We start from the raw sequence: 14816 nt of genomic DNA on the forward strand, positions 1-14816 counted from the left end.
AGTTTTCATTACAGAGAAATGTTTTTCTATGCTGCAGTCACAAAAGCACTAGCCTGTATCCTGCATTTCTGTACTATCTTCCAACTTCACGGAATTCTACACTTATTAGTTAAGTGCATGTCTGAATAAAGGGATAATCTGTACCCACTTCTAATGAGATGTAACTGTGGTAAACTTCATATACAGCTACTCTTCTCTTCATTCTTACCTCTGGAGATGTAGCTGAACCAAAAGATGTCAAAGGCTTGTTCCAAGCACTGACGGAAGGTGGCTGAGGTGGGCTAATGGGTCCCACTGACAATTAAGAAAAGAGACGATTAACCCCGCCCTCAATGTTGCTAAATGCTTTTGACTAAAGTTATCAATTGACTGAGAATTAAATTATAGATGTGTTTATTAATAAGCTTTGGTGAAGAAACTGTTAACCTATTTAGCAGTTAACAATATGCTACCTATTTAGCTGTTTCCAAGTGGGGCAGTCATGATGTTTAGAAATATGACCAAGCCTAATAAAACGATTTCTGAAAGTAGTGACAGCTGCTCATTCATAGTGAACAAAGAAAATAATGTAAACCACTGAGTAATATTGTACCGCAAAAATCTCCTTTCAGAGGTATTCATAGGTTACAACACTGCACTTGGGAATGCTGCCATGTATTCCCTGCACACAATACAGGTAGAAATGAGACATCAACAGAGAGAGCTGGCAATCAGCAATCTCTAACTACAGTGCTTGCCCTATCCCAAATCTGAAAGACACCACTTACATTTTTTGGAGAGGTCATTTAGAACTGCTGAGGGAGGCACCTTGTTTTCCCATAATTCAGCTCCCAGACCATTGTGAGCCTGAGTGTTTTGAAGAACTTTGCCTGACACTGTGTACTCTGTGCTGGCTGTTCCTCCTGCAGCCTGGTTTGGTGGCTGAACAGAAGCTGGTGGCTGACCCGGAGTCTGCGTTGTACACGGAGGCTGTGCCTGAGCTTGTGCCTGAGCTTGTGCCTGCTGTGCAGCTGCGGCTGCTGCCTGTTGCTGCTTTTTGGCAAATCTGGGTGGGAGCTTGGAATTCTGACCTCGGCCTTTTTCACTTGATCCTTTCTTGGTCCACACCTGTAAGCAGAAGCCAATTTTATTCTTACAGCTGATAACTCTGTACAGACAACCAACTGTACATTGTGTCATAGCAAAAAGCAAACTAATTAACCCTGGCTTAAAGAACTTTATTTTTTTAGGGGTATTTAATCACAGGAGCAATGATTTCTCTTCCATTTTCCTCTTGGAACCGACCAATATACAAGCAATAGTATAAATCTTTATCACAGTATGAAAAATAGTGTTTTCAGTTTGCCAGTTCCACCTGCCTGGCAGTGCCCAATCAGGAAGCACAGAACACAAAGATGACTAAGTAAAACTTATTATTATTTACTAATTCTGAACAACTTCATATTAATACAGGTATCCGATTATATTTTATAAGTTGAAAATACAATATTTTTGGAAGGAAGATACTGCACACTTCACAACATTCCCAGTACCGCAAGGTGCTCTTCCCCACTATAAATGCTGGTCTTGTACCTGCACTGTTTGTTCTTCCTTCTTTCTACGTTCTTCATCTTGCAGGCGTTTTTGCTGCTTCTTAGACACCACTTCTGTGAAACCATCATCATTCAAGTTAGATTGGGAGTCTTCAACTACTGTCACTTCAGGGTGATCATCAATGATCACAACACCTACAGAAATATAAGTAAAGGTATAGATGCTGCTGTTTTAACGGCTTCAGATGCAGCGCACCAAGCCAAAATCTGCTTTAGAGTGGAAGCTATTTCCCCGCAGATATTGGTCCTGATTAGAGGTAAGCTTCTGCTTGCCAGAATGCTTTGATGTTGAGCTTGAAGACGAGGAGTTAATCCTTAAGAATTGAAAACTGGAGGTTCCTACACAAGACTCTCCATGAAGTAAGAACTAAAACATAATAATGAACAGCCTTCCTCACATATTAGCTATAAGGGATATCAGTGATATCCACTGCCTTTGTTTATGAAGGTTAAGCAAATTAAGAATGTGGTGGAAAACAGTACGAATGATAGAGTTAAGATCAGGTGATAGAACAAAATTGTTCTTATCTTTATTGTTCATAAAAATACACAATGAGATTTGCCACTTCAGAGGCACACACATTAATTAGATAATGACAAAGGTACCAATACTCAAGTACATAATTATTTTGGTATTAAAAAAAAAAAAAAAAAATCACTTTCCTGTAAGTTTTCAAACATCTAGTTCCGTATGCAGCAAATCTAGCAGGATTACAAATTCTTGTTAGGATATTACCAATACATACTTGCGTAATTATTAAGATCAAATTGAGACAAGGCATCCACTTTTTCCTTAGGCTTCTTTGGACCAGCCTTAGGTTCTTCTCTCTTTTTGCTAGTTGCATCCTTGGTGCTCTTTTGGCCTGCAGCAGTAACACCTCCATCCTCTTGATGCAAAGAGTTGCTGTTGGTGGGATCGACACTAGGCACAGTTGCTGTCTGCTCTTCAAAGGGCCTACAGTAGAAAAAATGTGAGAAAATGATCAGCCACAGAGAACACTCAGGAAGAAGCTAATAATCTAATGCAGATCCTACTGTAGGGCTTTGCCTACTGTGCAATTTCTTAGTAGGCTCCAAGCTTTCTACTTTCAGCTCTTCAGTGGGAAGCAGCTTAACAGCAAAAGCTGTTCTGGGGATGTATCAAAGCCCTGCTGCCAAAAGGAATCACAGGAAAAAAAAAACAAAACATGATTTGAAGGTCACCTCTGGCTTGGTCTATGCAATTAGAGGTACCAAAGCTCAACAAGGATGCAGTTCAGTATACTTCAACTGCAGTAAATCCTTCCATGAAAAAAAAAAAATACAAAAAAACCCTGACCCAAACCAAACCAAAAAACAACAAAACTAAATCAAACCCCAAGCTAACTAGAAGCATACAGTATGCAATGTCAGCAAATATAAACAAGGCACAATATACTTACTCCACATGCTCACTTCCCAAAAGCTATGTGAATCCACGTCAGATTTTCAGCATTCTGTCTTTGCTGTGGAACCCGTAATACCCACTTTTTGCTTTAACATCTCCATTAGGTGACTAGCCAAAGGAACTCTTAATAGATTTAATTTGGAGATAAAAGCACTGATCACAAGTTTTTAAGCTCAGGCAAAACCTGAATTTAAGACTACAGCAACCTACACACACAGGATTCTTTGAGTACAGTGTAGACATTCAATGGAAAAAGTTCTTGTCCTGCTTCCCACTTACCAGACTACCATGCAGTGTGGCATGAAAACAGTGGGCAAATAGTAGCATTAGATAATTACCAGGTGTCAGTCAAATTTAGCACATAGTAAAACCAAGTTCAGTCTCAATGGCAAGCATTTCTCAATATGTCTGTTTATGTTGAGTGATCTTAAAGGCAATGCAGCAGTTTATGTATCAACTGCCAAACCACACATTACTATTCTAGCTTGCATCCAAATCTTGAAAAATATAGCTCAACTTAAGCAGCACTTCAATGCAGATTTTTAATTAGGCATTTTTAAACATTGTGCATACAAGAATACTCTGCTCTTAGCTCCATGTTCCAAGTGTCTGCATACAAAAAAAAAAAAACAAAAAACCCCCAAGAGTACACAGCCACAGATGCATGTGTTTCTTACTCTTTTCTGCCGTTCTACTAATCTAAGATTACTTATGATTTTGGGTCACAAGAGGACAACAGAAGACCCTGACCATGTATGCTAACAGAAGTTTGTGCTCACCCTCTCTTTCCACTTCTGGGTGGAGGACCACTCCGCCTTTCACTCCTAGGCCCTGAGAAGTTCCTCCCTGGTTTAGCTGGCCCATTGTTGCCACGTCGGTTTTGACGGTCTATTCCAGGCCGCTGACTAGAGAAACTTCTCTTGGCTATTTCCCTTTTTGGAGCTCCAGCATTTTCTCCTGCCTTTGCAGCCACCTGTGCTGCTGCATCTGCTGTTTTCTTCTCGTCCCTCTCCCGCCTCTCATTGAAGTCACTGCTTTCTGAGGCTGTTTCCCACTCTTCATTTGCCTGGTCTGAAGAATTCTGGTTGGACAAGTCTGGTGTCTTACTTTCCGACACATCCAGAGCAGTGGTGGTGGGTTCATTAACTGTATTACTAACTGTTGCACCTGCTGATGTGCTGGTTACTGTCTCATTTATCTTTGATGCAGCCTCTCTTTCTTTTAGGCGCCTAAAGCGTGGCGGCTTATCTTGCCTTGGAGGCCGAGCAGGCCTTTGTCTTCGTGGTCTTTCTCTATTTGGATCAAACTTTCTCTCAAATTTTGGAGGTCTTTTATCAACTGGTATAGGACCATAATGTTCATTTCTTCTTGGAGGCTCCCCATCTTCTGGTTTAATGATCTCTGTCTGCCTAGGGTTCCACTGACTGTCTCTGTAGGCTGGTCTCCTTATTGTGGATGGACGTGGAGGACGCCCACCAGGATCCCTACCACCACGTCTATACATTCCCCCTCTGCCTCGTCTAGAAGGTTCTCCTTTAGGAAGAAATCCTGGTTTGGGTTTGTTATCATCATCTCTAATGTATGTTTTTTCTAGAGATCTGTTGTCTACTCTGATACTGTTTTCAGGTTTGAACGACAGAACCTTTGGAGGCTTCTTACCATCAGTTCTGTCTTCTCTTTTTGGGTGCTTGCCTTTGATTAGACTGTCTTTGTCTGAAAGCAGTGTATCACTTGCACTTTCATGAACTTCGCTGTCAGAATCCGTCTCTGAACCATGCTGCCGCCGCCGTTTCGGAATTACTTCAAAGTCAGAACTCTCACTGCGAGTTTCACTCTCTTCTCTTTGCCTAACAGGCCCTGAAGGCACATGGTCTGATCTAGGCTTAGGATCTCTGTAGTGTGGGTACTCTCTATTATGGCCTCTACTGCCCCGACCACGTCCTCCATAAGAACCCCTGTAGCTACGACCTCTAGAATAATATTCCCCACGACCTCTGCCTCTGTATCCCTGATCTGGGAACCAGTCTCTATCCCTAGCCTCTTTCCAGTATGTCCTAGGTGGCAAGCCAGGCTCTCTTTTTACTGGTCTGGTTTCTAAGCGTGGTTTTTCTAAACCCTCTTTGCTAACCACCTTCTCAGTCTGCTTTTCTTCCTTCACTGCAGCAGCTGGCTGCTGAACATGTGGCTGCTGCTGTGCTGCTGGCTGAGCTGGTGGCTGCTGCTGTACTGCAGGGGGAAGCTGTGGAGCAGCAGGCTGGGCGGCTGGTAGCTGCTGTGGGACTGGAGGTGTGGGTGTCTGAACCAGTGCTTTAGCTGCAGTCTCAGCTTGACCCCTCTCTTGGCTTGCCAGGGTCACAGCAGTATCCTGGGTTGTCTTCTTAGCCAGAGGAGTGCCACTGGAGACAGATATCTCTGGCTCAGTCTGAAGCAGTGGCACTTGAGATGCTTCCTTTCTGTCACCTTTTTCAGGCTTGCTAGATTTCTCATTAGCTGTCTTTTCTCCTTCTTTCTCCTTCCTCTGTTCACGCTCCTCTCTCTGTTCACGCTCTTCCTTCATATCCCTAAGCACAGGTTTTTTAATAGGACCTGATCTTCTTACTGGTCTATCACCACCTTCATCTCTCCTGCCATAACCCGGCCTAGGACCCCATCTTGTTTCAGACTTAGGTTTGAAAGTTTTTTCAGGTTTTAGTCCTTCTAGCGTTCTACTATTGATCAGAATTTCTTTTTTTGGCTTAATCTCAAGTCTCTCAATTGTCTCCTTTGTCTCAAGAGGCCTGTTATTTAATTTAGGTATATTTGTTGCTGTTTCATTCCTCTGGTCTTCTGACTTTAGAGAGTGACTTGAACCATGGGAAATGCTTCTCTTTAGTGAAGAGTGACTTTCCCCTACAGGCACCAGTTCTTCTGGAGAGCTATGTGTAACTTTGTCCTTCACTCCTTCAAAATTAACTGCTGTGTTAGGTGTGTCAGTTTGGAGAGGTTGTACATCTTCCAAAGGCCTGCTTGGGAACTTTTGTACCTCCATCTCTCCTGATTCTCTGAAAAAATCTGTCTTTGGATGCGAGTCCAACTGGTTGTGTTCTACAGGATAAGCAGTGGCAGGGACAGCAACTCGTTCTTGCTCCAAGTGTGCCTCAGACCTAAGCAGCAAACAATTAAGAACATTAGGGTGAAGGAAAAAATTCTACTCACGTTTACTAAAATAAATCTTCTGTTTCAATGAAGGATTAATGTCAGCCCTAGAAAATAACAGGTATTAATTTTCATAGTGGCTGCCAGTTGTAGGGGTCAATTCTATACTGATTAAGAGTTCAGTGCCACATGCACAATCAGCTATGCGAGTCTCTTAAGTGTTAATGGCCATATGTGCAATTTTAAATGGAGCCCCAAAGTTGGCAGGTGAATATCACAAGTATTACTCAGACAGCAGTACAGAAAAGAAAATTCCAGGTACTTTAAAGATGTAGAGGAAGCCTTCCTGACCACTCATCACGCAACAAACGTCAAAAGTTAACTGTCTTGCTTAAATTCATTTGTATTTAACACACCACTTTTGAAACTAATATACATCAGACAGAAGTTCTCTGGTACAGGGAGGATGCAGGGCAGATGGAGAACAGGACAACATTGTAGAATTGTTCTACAAAACTGAAAATTCAAAATATCATGGGGTAAATTGTCTTTATACACCCTACTACAGAGCAGGCGTATCTTCTGTTTTATACAACAGCGCCAAGAACACTGCATCGCCAGTCACAACTCCTTTTGGGCCGAGAGCAGCTATAACCCAGTAAGTTTAAACTGTGTTTTGCAACCTAAGTTACACAGCCAAGTGTGTAAATATGTATGTCTTGGAGAAGTGACATGCAGGACTACATAACCTGGGCTTACCTCAAATTGTCAGGCTCTTCTAACACTTTGGGAGGAGAGCTAGACTGCTGAGGTTCTGCATGGGGATATGGGTCTGACCCCCACATCATGCGGGGCTCTGACAAAGGAACAGTGTGCTCTCTTGCTGAGCGAGCTATATGTTCAAATGAATCTGAACTAGTTGCTGATCCCTCTATCTGGTCTCTTCTCATCAGTGGTTTCGGAGGCATAATTCCTGTGACAGATTTAAGTTCAAAAATCAAAACACATTTAACATTAGCAAAGAAATCTACCTGAAGACAGACAAAGTGTATCAGAAGGTACTGAAAAACACTATTCTCTCTCCTCCATCTCCTTTCTTTCCACTGTTGAAACAAAATGTTTATTTAGTGCCAGGTGACCTCTGAATTACTAAATCATATTCACCACTAGTACCCTATGTGCCAACAAAAGGAAAAGCTGTCTGCTTCTACTATAAGGGAAAGAACCAGGTCTGTAAACTTGTACACTTGTAGATGACCTTTCTGCTGTAAAATCTGAATGGCAAAAGTCAACATGAGCATACACACACATGCTTTTTTGTACTGTAGGCCCTTTTTTTTTTTGGTGGTGGGGGAACAGGAAGGAAGGGGGTGTAGCATTTTTAAAGAAATTCAACAATTTTCACTGTCTTTGCTTAACCTGCCACTTCCTCTGTTCATTCCTTGGACTCATACAGGATATCCTATGCTCACTAGCTTGATAAGTATCTCCATTACATTACATGCCAGACTTGTATTATCTGTGGACAATAGCTTTCCTAACTGCATGTCAGACAGCCATTCCACAAATTCAAAAGTGCCAAGAATCTGAAGACACAAATCTAGTAAGACTCTAGAGCTGCTCACTCAGAATCAAGTAACAAAAAATTATGTTTTTTTTTGTACTATTAAAATCTATTTTCTTCCAAGCAATAAAATAATATAGTTTTAAGAAACCCACCCACTCTCTGTCACTATATATAGTGTATAATATGTATACAGCCGTTTTGGTAGGAAGCTTGCCAGACTAGTCAAGAAAACTTTAAACTAGATGTACTGCGGGAGGGGGGCATCATTCCATCCCAACACACCCAGTCAGTTGCGAGCACCTATAATAAATGCTGGGAGCAATACAGAGATATCCCAGCCGCTCCAGCCAATGAGCCGGCTTCATGTGGAGCTCGGCTCAGATGCCTCTATACAAACGCCTGTAGTATGGGGAACAAATGAGGGATTAGAGACGTGTGCACATCTATGGGCGAATGATATAACAGGCATCACAGAAACATGGTGGGATGGCTCCTATGGCTGGAGTGTTGGAATGGAAAGTTACAGGCTCTTTAGAAAAGATAGGCCCCGCAGACAGGGAGAGGGACTTGCTATTTATATTAGAGATAGGCTGGAGAGTATGGAACTCTGTCTGGGAACAGGTGAGCAGGCAACAGAGAGTTTGAGGGTCAGGGCTAAAGGGAGAACAGTGATGGGAGACATTACTGTGGGGATCTGGTACAGACCTCCTGATCAAGAGGAATCTGTGGAGGAAGCACTCTACAGACAGATAGGAACAGCCTCATGCTCGCAGGCCTTTGTCCTCATGGCGGACTTCAACCTCCCTGACATCTGCTGGAGGGACAGTATGGCCTGGCACAAGCAATCCAGGAGGCTCCTTGATTGCGTGGAAGACAACTTCCTTCTGCAAGTAACAGAGGAGCCAACAAGGAGCGGTGCCATGCTTGACCTCGTGCTTACCAACAGGGAGGGGCTGGTTGGAAATGTGACGCTCCAGGACAGCCTTGGTTGCAGTGATCATAAGATGGTTGAGTTCAAGATCCTCAAGACAGTGAGAAGAGCATGCAGCAAGCTCACTGCCCTGGGCTTCAAGAGAGCAGACTTCGGCCTCTTCAGGAACCTGCTTAGTAAGATTCCATAGGAAACAGTCCTAGAGGGCAGGGAGGCCCAAGACTGCTGGTTGATATTCAAGGATCACCTGCTACAAGCTCAGGAGTGTTGCCTCCTGACAACAGGAGTGCAGCAGGAGGGCCAGGAGACCTCCCTGGATGGATAAGGAGCTGCTGAGGAAACTTACAGGGGGAAAAAAAGAGGCTTATAAAAGGTGGAAGCAAGGACAGGCGGCCTGGGAAGAATACAGGGATGTTGTTTGGGAAGCTAGGGACCAGGTTAGGAAAGCTAAGGCCCAGTTAGAATTAAACTTGGCTAGGGATGTGAAAGATAACAGGAAGGGATTCTATAGGTATGTAGCAAATAAAAAACAGACTAGGGACAACGTGGGCCCTCTCCGGAAGCTATCAGGAGAATTGGCTACCCTGGATTTGGAGAAGGCTGAGGTTCTGAATGACTTCTTTGCCTCGGTCTTCACTGGCAAATGCTCTGACCGCACCACCCAAGTCTTGGAAGGCAGACACAGGGACTGTGATAATGAAGACCTTAGGCCCACTGTAGAAGAGAATCTGGCTCGAGACCATCTTAAGAACCTGAACGTACACAAGTCCATGGGACCTGATGAAATCCATCTGTGGGTCCTGAAGGAGCTGGCGAATGAAGTTCCTAGCCAGTGTCCATCATATTTGAAAAGTAATGGCAGTCAGGTGAAGTTCCCAATGACTGGAAAAAGGGAAATATAACCCCCATTTTCAAGAAGGGGAAAATGGATGACCCAGGGAATTACAGACCAGTCAGTGTCACCTCTGTGCCTGGCAAAATCTTGGAGCAGATTCTCCTGGAAGGCATGCTAAAGCACATGAAAAACAACAAGGTGCTTGGTGACAGCCAGCATGGCTTCGCTAAGGGGAAATCCCGCCTGACCAAATTGGTGGCCTTCTATAATGGGGTTACGGAACTGATGGACAGAGGTAGAGCAGTCGATGTCATCTACCTGGACATGTGCAAAGCGTTTGACACTGTCCCACACGACATCCTTGTCTCTAAATTGGAGAGACATCAATTTGATGGATGGACCGCTTTGTGGATAAAGAACTGGCTGGATGGCCTCATGAAAAGGGTTGTGGTCAATGGCTCAGTGTCCAGCTGGAGACCAGTAATGAGTGGTGTCCCTCAGGGATCGGTGTTGGGACCGGTCTTGTTTAACATCTTTGTCGCTGACATGGACAGTGGGATTGAGTGCGCCCTCAGCAAGTTTGCCGATGACACCAAGCTGTGTGGTTCGGTTGATATGCTGGAGGGAAGGAATGCCATCCAGAGGGACCTTGACACGCTTGTGAGGTGGGCTGATGCCAACCTCATGAAGTTTAACCATGCCAAGTGCAAGGTCCTACACCTGGGTCGGAGCAATCCCAGGCAGAGCTACAGCTTGGGCAGAGAAGAGATTCAGAGCAGCCCTGCAGAGAAGGACTTGGGGGTGTTGCTCGATGAGAAAATGTACATGAGCCAGTTTCAGTGCGCACTCGCAGCCCAGAAAGCCAACTGTATCCTGGGCTGCATCAAAAGGAGCATGACCAGCAGGTCGAAGGTGATCCTGCCCCTCTACTCTGCTCTTGTGAGACCTCACCTGGAGTATTGTGGGCAGTTCTGGTGTCCTCAACATAAAAAGGACATGGAACTGTTGGAACAAGTTCAGAGGAGGGCCACGGGGATGATCAGGGGAGTGGAGCACCTCCCGTATGAAGACAGGATGAGAACGTTGGGGCTGTTCAGCCTGGAGAAGAGAAGGGTGCGTGGAGACCTCATAGCAGCCTTCCAGTACCTGAAGGGGGGCTGCAAGGATGCTGGGGAGGGACTCTTCATTAGGGACTGTAGCAAGAGGACACGGGGTAACGGGTTAAAACTTAAACAGGGGAAGTTTAGATTGGATATAAGGAATAAGTTTTTTACTGTGAGGGTGTTGAGGTACTGGAACGTGTTGCCCAAGGAAATTGTGAATGCTCCATCCCTGGCAGTGTTCAAGGCCAGGCTGGACGAAGCCTTGGGTGATATGGTTTAGTGTGAGGTGTCCGTGCCCATGTCAGGGAGGTGATCTTAAGGTCCTTTCCAACCCTAACTATTCTGTGATTCTATGCGTATACATATTTCTATTTCAAAAGCAGGAAAGCTCAATAGTAAAAAATCCTGCCAGATTTTACCTGGATGAATAGGAGGCATATCCATTGCAGGTCTTCCTGACATCATTCGTGGGTCCATGTAAGACTGCATCATAAGCCACCTTGGATCAAAGCCCATTGAAGCTAAATGCTGAGGATGTGGCTGCATGGGCTGGTAAAGGGGTCTATGCTGGGGTGGCGGGACAGGGCCACTAGAAGGCTGTGAGGGAGCAGACTGGGGAAGGACACCTTGCTGTTGCTGCTGCCACTGCTGCTGTTTCATTTGCTCCTGTGCAACAGAAAGCAGTATTACAAGACTTTCAAAACACAGACTTAAGCAGAATTCAAATAACCCCTGGAAACCACAAGTATGGTTATCTCCAGGACACTAAGCATTCCAAAAGTTAACTGCAAACACTCATCAGCATGAACTAGGAGAAAGGGGAGCAAACCAGACTGGACAATTTAGAATAGCTACAGTTCTGCTGATGTTCAGCAGTGACACTGAACAACCTATGCTTCGTGTGCGTCATTAATGCAAAGTGCTCTTCAGACCATAGGATCCAAATCAAAATTACATTTGTGAGTTTCACAGCTTTTAAGGAAAAGTTGTAGAAATAATGATCATCAGACCCCAGGTTCCACAGACAACCATAGAGCAATGCTCTACGTCCACCAACTGATGCTAAAACTGGCCAGTTTCAAAAGCCTCTCTTGCTTTCTGCTCACTTGCGTTATTTTACAAGTGACAAAAAATGTTTCACACAAAACAAGTCCCACCAATGCCACAGATGTTACAGAAGCTGGAAACCAACAGCTTAGGCTTTCTGAAATTCCTATGGTCATGTTCTTGCTAAGCATAAGGCTAAAGACACCATTCTTGTAATGAGCTTCCTTCTTTAAATTAACTCATTAGTTACCTGCTGCCTCTGAAATCTTGGTGGTAATGATTTCTGGAACTGTTTAGAATAGCCTGAGGAAACAGCAGGACGAGGCTGAGATCCTGAATCTGGCTCACTCTCATGAGTCACCTGTGAAATCTCTTTCTCATTCCGACCACTATCTTGTCGGGTAAAGACTGCCTGATCTTCTGAAAAACAAAAACCCAACAAATCCACATGTGGGAAACAAATGTGAATCTTTAGGCTATGACAATTTCACCAGAATGTCAGATAAAGAATGTTGTCCTAAAATAAAAAGTCTGCCTTCTTTATCGTCACAGTCTTAGTTTCCAAAACTAAAATAAAGGCAAAAAAAAAAAAAATGTTGAGAACAACCCCTCAAACAGGACAACTGCTGTTAGTACATCTCTCAGTGCCCCTTTTAAACTCAAACACACTGGGTAATCAAACACTAGCATTTAGGTTGTAACTATCAAGTAATTAAAAAAAAAAAAAGGCTGTATCACACAACCATATTATATTTAACTTTTTTTTTTTAAATGAACCAAGGTTTGGTTTTACAATCACTTTTACTCATTTAGAGGATAACACAACCTTATTAAGCACAGTCTAGCAGTTCTCCTGTGACATTTCAGTTCCACTACAAACAAGCATCAAGTTTACCTCCTCTTTATGTTTACTCCTCTAGGCTTGCTGAAAGAACAGAACAGCTGAAATAATTTACATTGCTTTCTAGCAACACGAGTTGCTGAACCTCCTTTATCAAGAGAAGAAAGCCTGTTTCTCTTTCCACATTCCTCAAAGTCCAGCCTAAATCAATAAACCAAATTTTTCCTTTAACATTTTGATAAGCTGGGTAAATGGGTCTAGCTCAAAGTAGTTAGTAGCTGTAATATGCCAAGGAAGTAAGTGATCTAGATGCACTGGGTTAATAAGATATGTGAATTAGACTCCCAGATTACAACTATGCTCTGTGGTTCAGCTTTAAGGCAGACAGCTCCTACTTGTGTGCAAACATACCTTTTTCTTCCTTGTTATTCCTGTTTTCACTTTCTTGTTTTTCTACTACATGTGTAGCCACAGGTTCTACAGCCTCAGGAACCTCATGTGCTGGTTTCTCCTCTTCTTTTTCCTTCTCTTCTTTCTCCATCTCCTTTTCTTTCTCTTTTTCTCCTTCTTGCTCTTTTGCCTTCTCCAGTTTTTCTTTTTCTTCTTTTTCCTTTTCCTTCTCCCTTTCCCTCTCTTTTTCCTTCTCCCTCTCTTTTTCTCTCTCTCGTTCCCTCTCCCGTTCCCTCTCCTTTTCCCGCTCCCTTTCCCTTTCCCTCTCTCTTTCCCTTTCCCGTTCCCTTTCCCTCTCCCGCTCCTTCAGAGGGTCTTCCCTGGAGGGTTTTGTCACACAGCCAAATTTCTCATTTAACCGTTTTAGCTTTTCAGCACAAGCTGCTTTGCGCTGTTCTTCCATTCTTCTTTCTTCCTCTTCTCGCCGCTTACGGGCTCGTTCAACTGCAGCGGATATCTCTGACTGCTGTCTTCTCCTCTGTTTCCAAATTTCATCTTCATCTGGCACTGGTTTAGGGGGAAAGGGTCCCTGCCTTCCAGGTCCTACCTGGCGATCAGGGGGAGGAGGGTGCTGCAATATTAAAATCAGTTGAGTCAAGTTGAACATGTGTTACATAAACAGCCAGCTGAAATACTATAACTTAACTATTTATCAGCACATGTATTTGCGTGACACCATAAAAAAAGCAAGATTTGGAAGAAAAAGCAAGCCCTCACCTGCCTGCTCCAGTTCAGACTCACGCAATGAGCTCAGAAAGGAGAGGTAAACATTCACTAGGCTCATGTCACTCCTCCCCATCAGACAGCAAAGATAAACATCTTTTAGATTTGATTATAGGCCACTCTTAATCACAGAAACTCAAGGCAGGTCTCAGACTAAAGTTCCCCAAGAAGCCAAAGAAATTCCATGTAGCTCAGGATAAGAGATCTTAATAACGACTATTAAGAATTCTAAGAAGCTACTATGTACACATTTTATCTGGGACTTCATCTCCCCATCTGCCTCAGCAGGCAGCCCTTCAGTACTGCTCCTACGCCCCTGTCCTCTCTAGTTCTCAAAAGGGGTTGGATAACTGAAAGCATTTGAAGCTCTCATGCATTTCATACAACTATTGCTTTACACAATTAGCAGCACAGTTGTGTTGGGGTCCCATTCTTACTGGCCAAGTACTACAATCATTTTTCTTGCTAAAGAAAAGGCTTATCCCTATGTAAGGCATATTTTTACTTTTGTTAGTCTAAATCCCTCCAACACAGCATTAAAGAATTTAACTAAGGTAAATAAAGACAATTCTAATCTCTCTTACCGGTGGTAGAATAGATTTTGGATGAAGAGCAGGACCACCTCTTTCATGTAGAGAAGGCTGTGCTGGACCCCGATCCTATTGGATCAAACACAGCACCAGAGTTAAGCAAGCTCAGAACAGTCAAGCTAACAAATTTTAGATTTATTGTTTTCCACTGCATTAAGATACCACACCTAGAGAACTATCTGCACATGAAACAAATAACCATGTAAAACAATGGCAAGAAAATTTTCATGTTATGTACTGATCATTAAACAATTACTTTAAAAATTCACACATCCATATTCCAGACTTCATGTTACTGCACTATTTTTCCTCGGATTCAGTGTAGCATCCAACCCTGAAAGACATGTTCTTTACATATAGAGAAAGCACAAGTAAAAATAATTCAAGATCCCCCATCTTTGTTATTACTGGTGTCAAGAGAATACATTTCTGGGAAATTTTAATATAAAGCCAATGGCAGGCTTTCCTGGGGAGAGGAAGGGGAAATAGATTTAAAGAGGACTGAAGTAGGCATAAGCTGAGGTGGTTGTCAATCTTCCTCTACCAGAGGGTAAATCGAAAACCGAAACATTTGAG

General features: G+C 43.3%; 1 protein-coding gene across 20 annotated transcripts in view; it reads right to left on the bottom strand.

The window, feature by feature from the left end:
• PRRC2C (proline rich coiled-coil 2C) overlaps positions 1 to 14816 on the bottom strand; it is a 78945-nt gene that overhangs the window by 31078 nt on the left and 33051 nt on the right. For 17 of the 20 annotated variants that reach the window (XM_062602172.1, XM_062602161.1, XM_062602169.1 and 14 more), the window contains exons 11-20: positions 14235 to 14309; positions 12889 to 13498; positions 11887 to 12056; positions 11009 to 11255; positions 6913 to 7126; positions 3798 to 6161; positions 2339 to 2547; positions 1573 to 1727; positions 768 to 1107; positions 209 to 294 (exon numbers count right to left, since the gene is read on the bottom strand). In XM_062602172.1, the coding sequence (XP_062458156.1) occupies positions 209 to 294; positions 768 to 1107; positions 1573 to 1727; positions 2339 to 2547; positions 3798 to 6161; positions 6913 to 7126; positions 11009 to 11255; positions 11887 to 12056; positions 12889 to 13498; positions 14235 to 14309 (4470 nt within the window). The remainder of the gene's footprint in view (positions 1 to 208; positions 295 to 767; positions 1108 to 1572; positions 1728 to 2338; positions 2548 to 3797; positions 6162 to 6912; positions 7127 to 11008; positions 11256 to 11886; positions 12057 to 12888; positions 13499 to 14234; positions 14310 to 14816) is intronic. The other 3 variants (XM_062602158.1, XM_062602176.1, XM_062602163.1) reach the window with 2 other exon arrangements.

Source organism: Pezoporus occidentalis, unplaced genomic scaffold (genome assembly GCF_034315485.1).
Source record: "Pezoporus occidentalis ecotype Australia unplaced genomic scaffold, CSIRO_AGI_Poc_V1 ctg76, whole genome shotgun sequence".
NCBI lineage: Eukaryota > Metazoa > Chordata > Aves > Psittaciformes > Psittacidae > Pezoporus > Pezoporus occidentalis.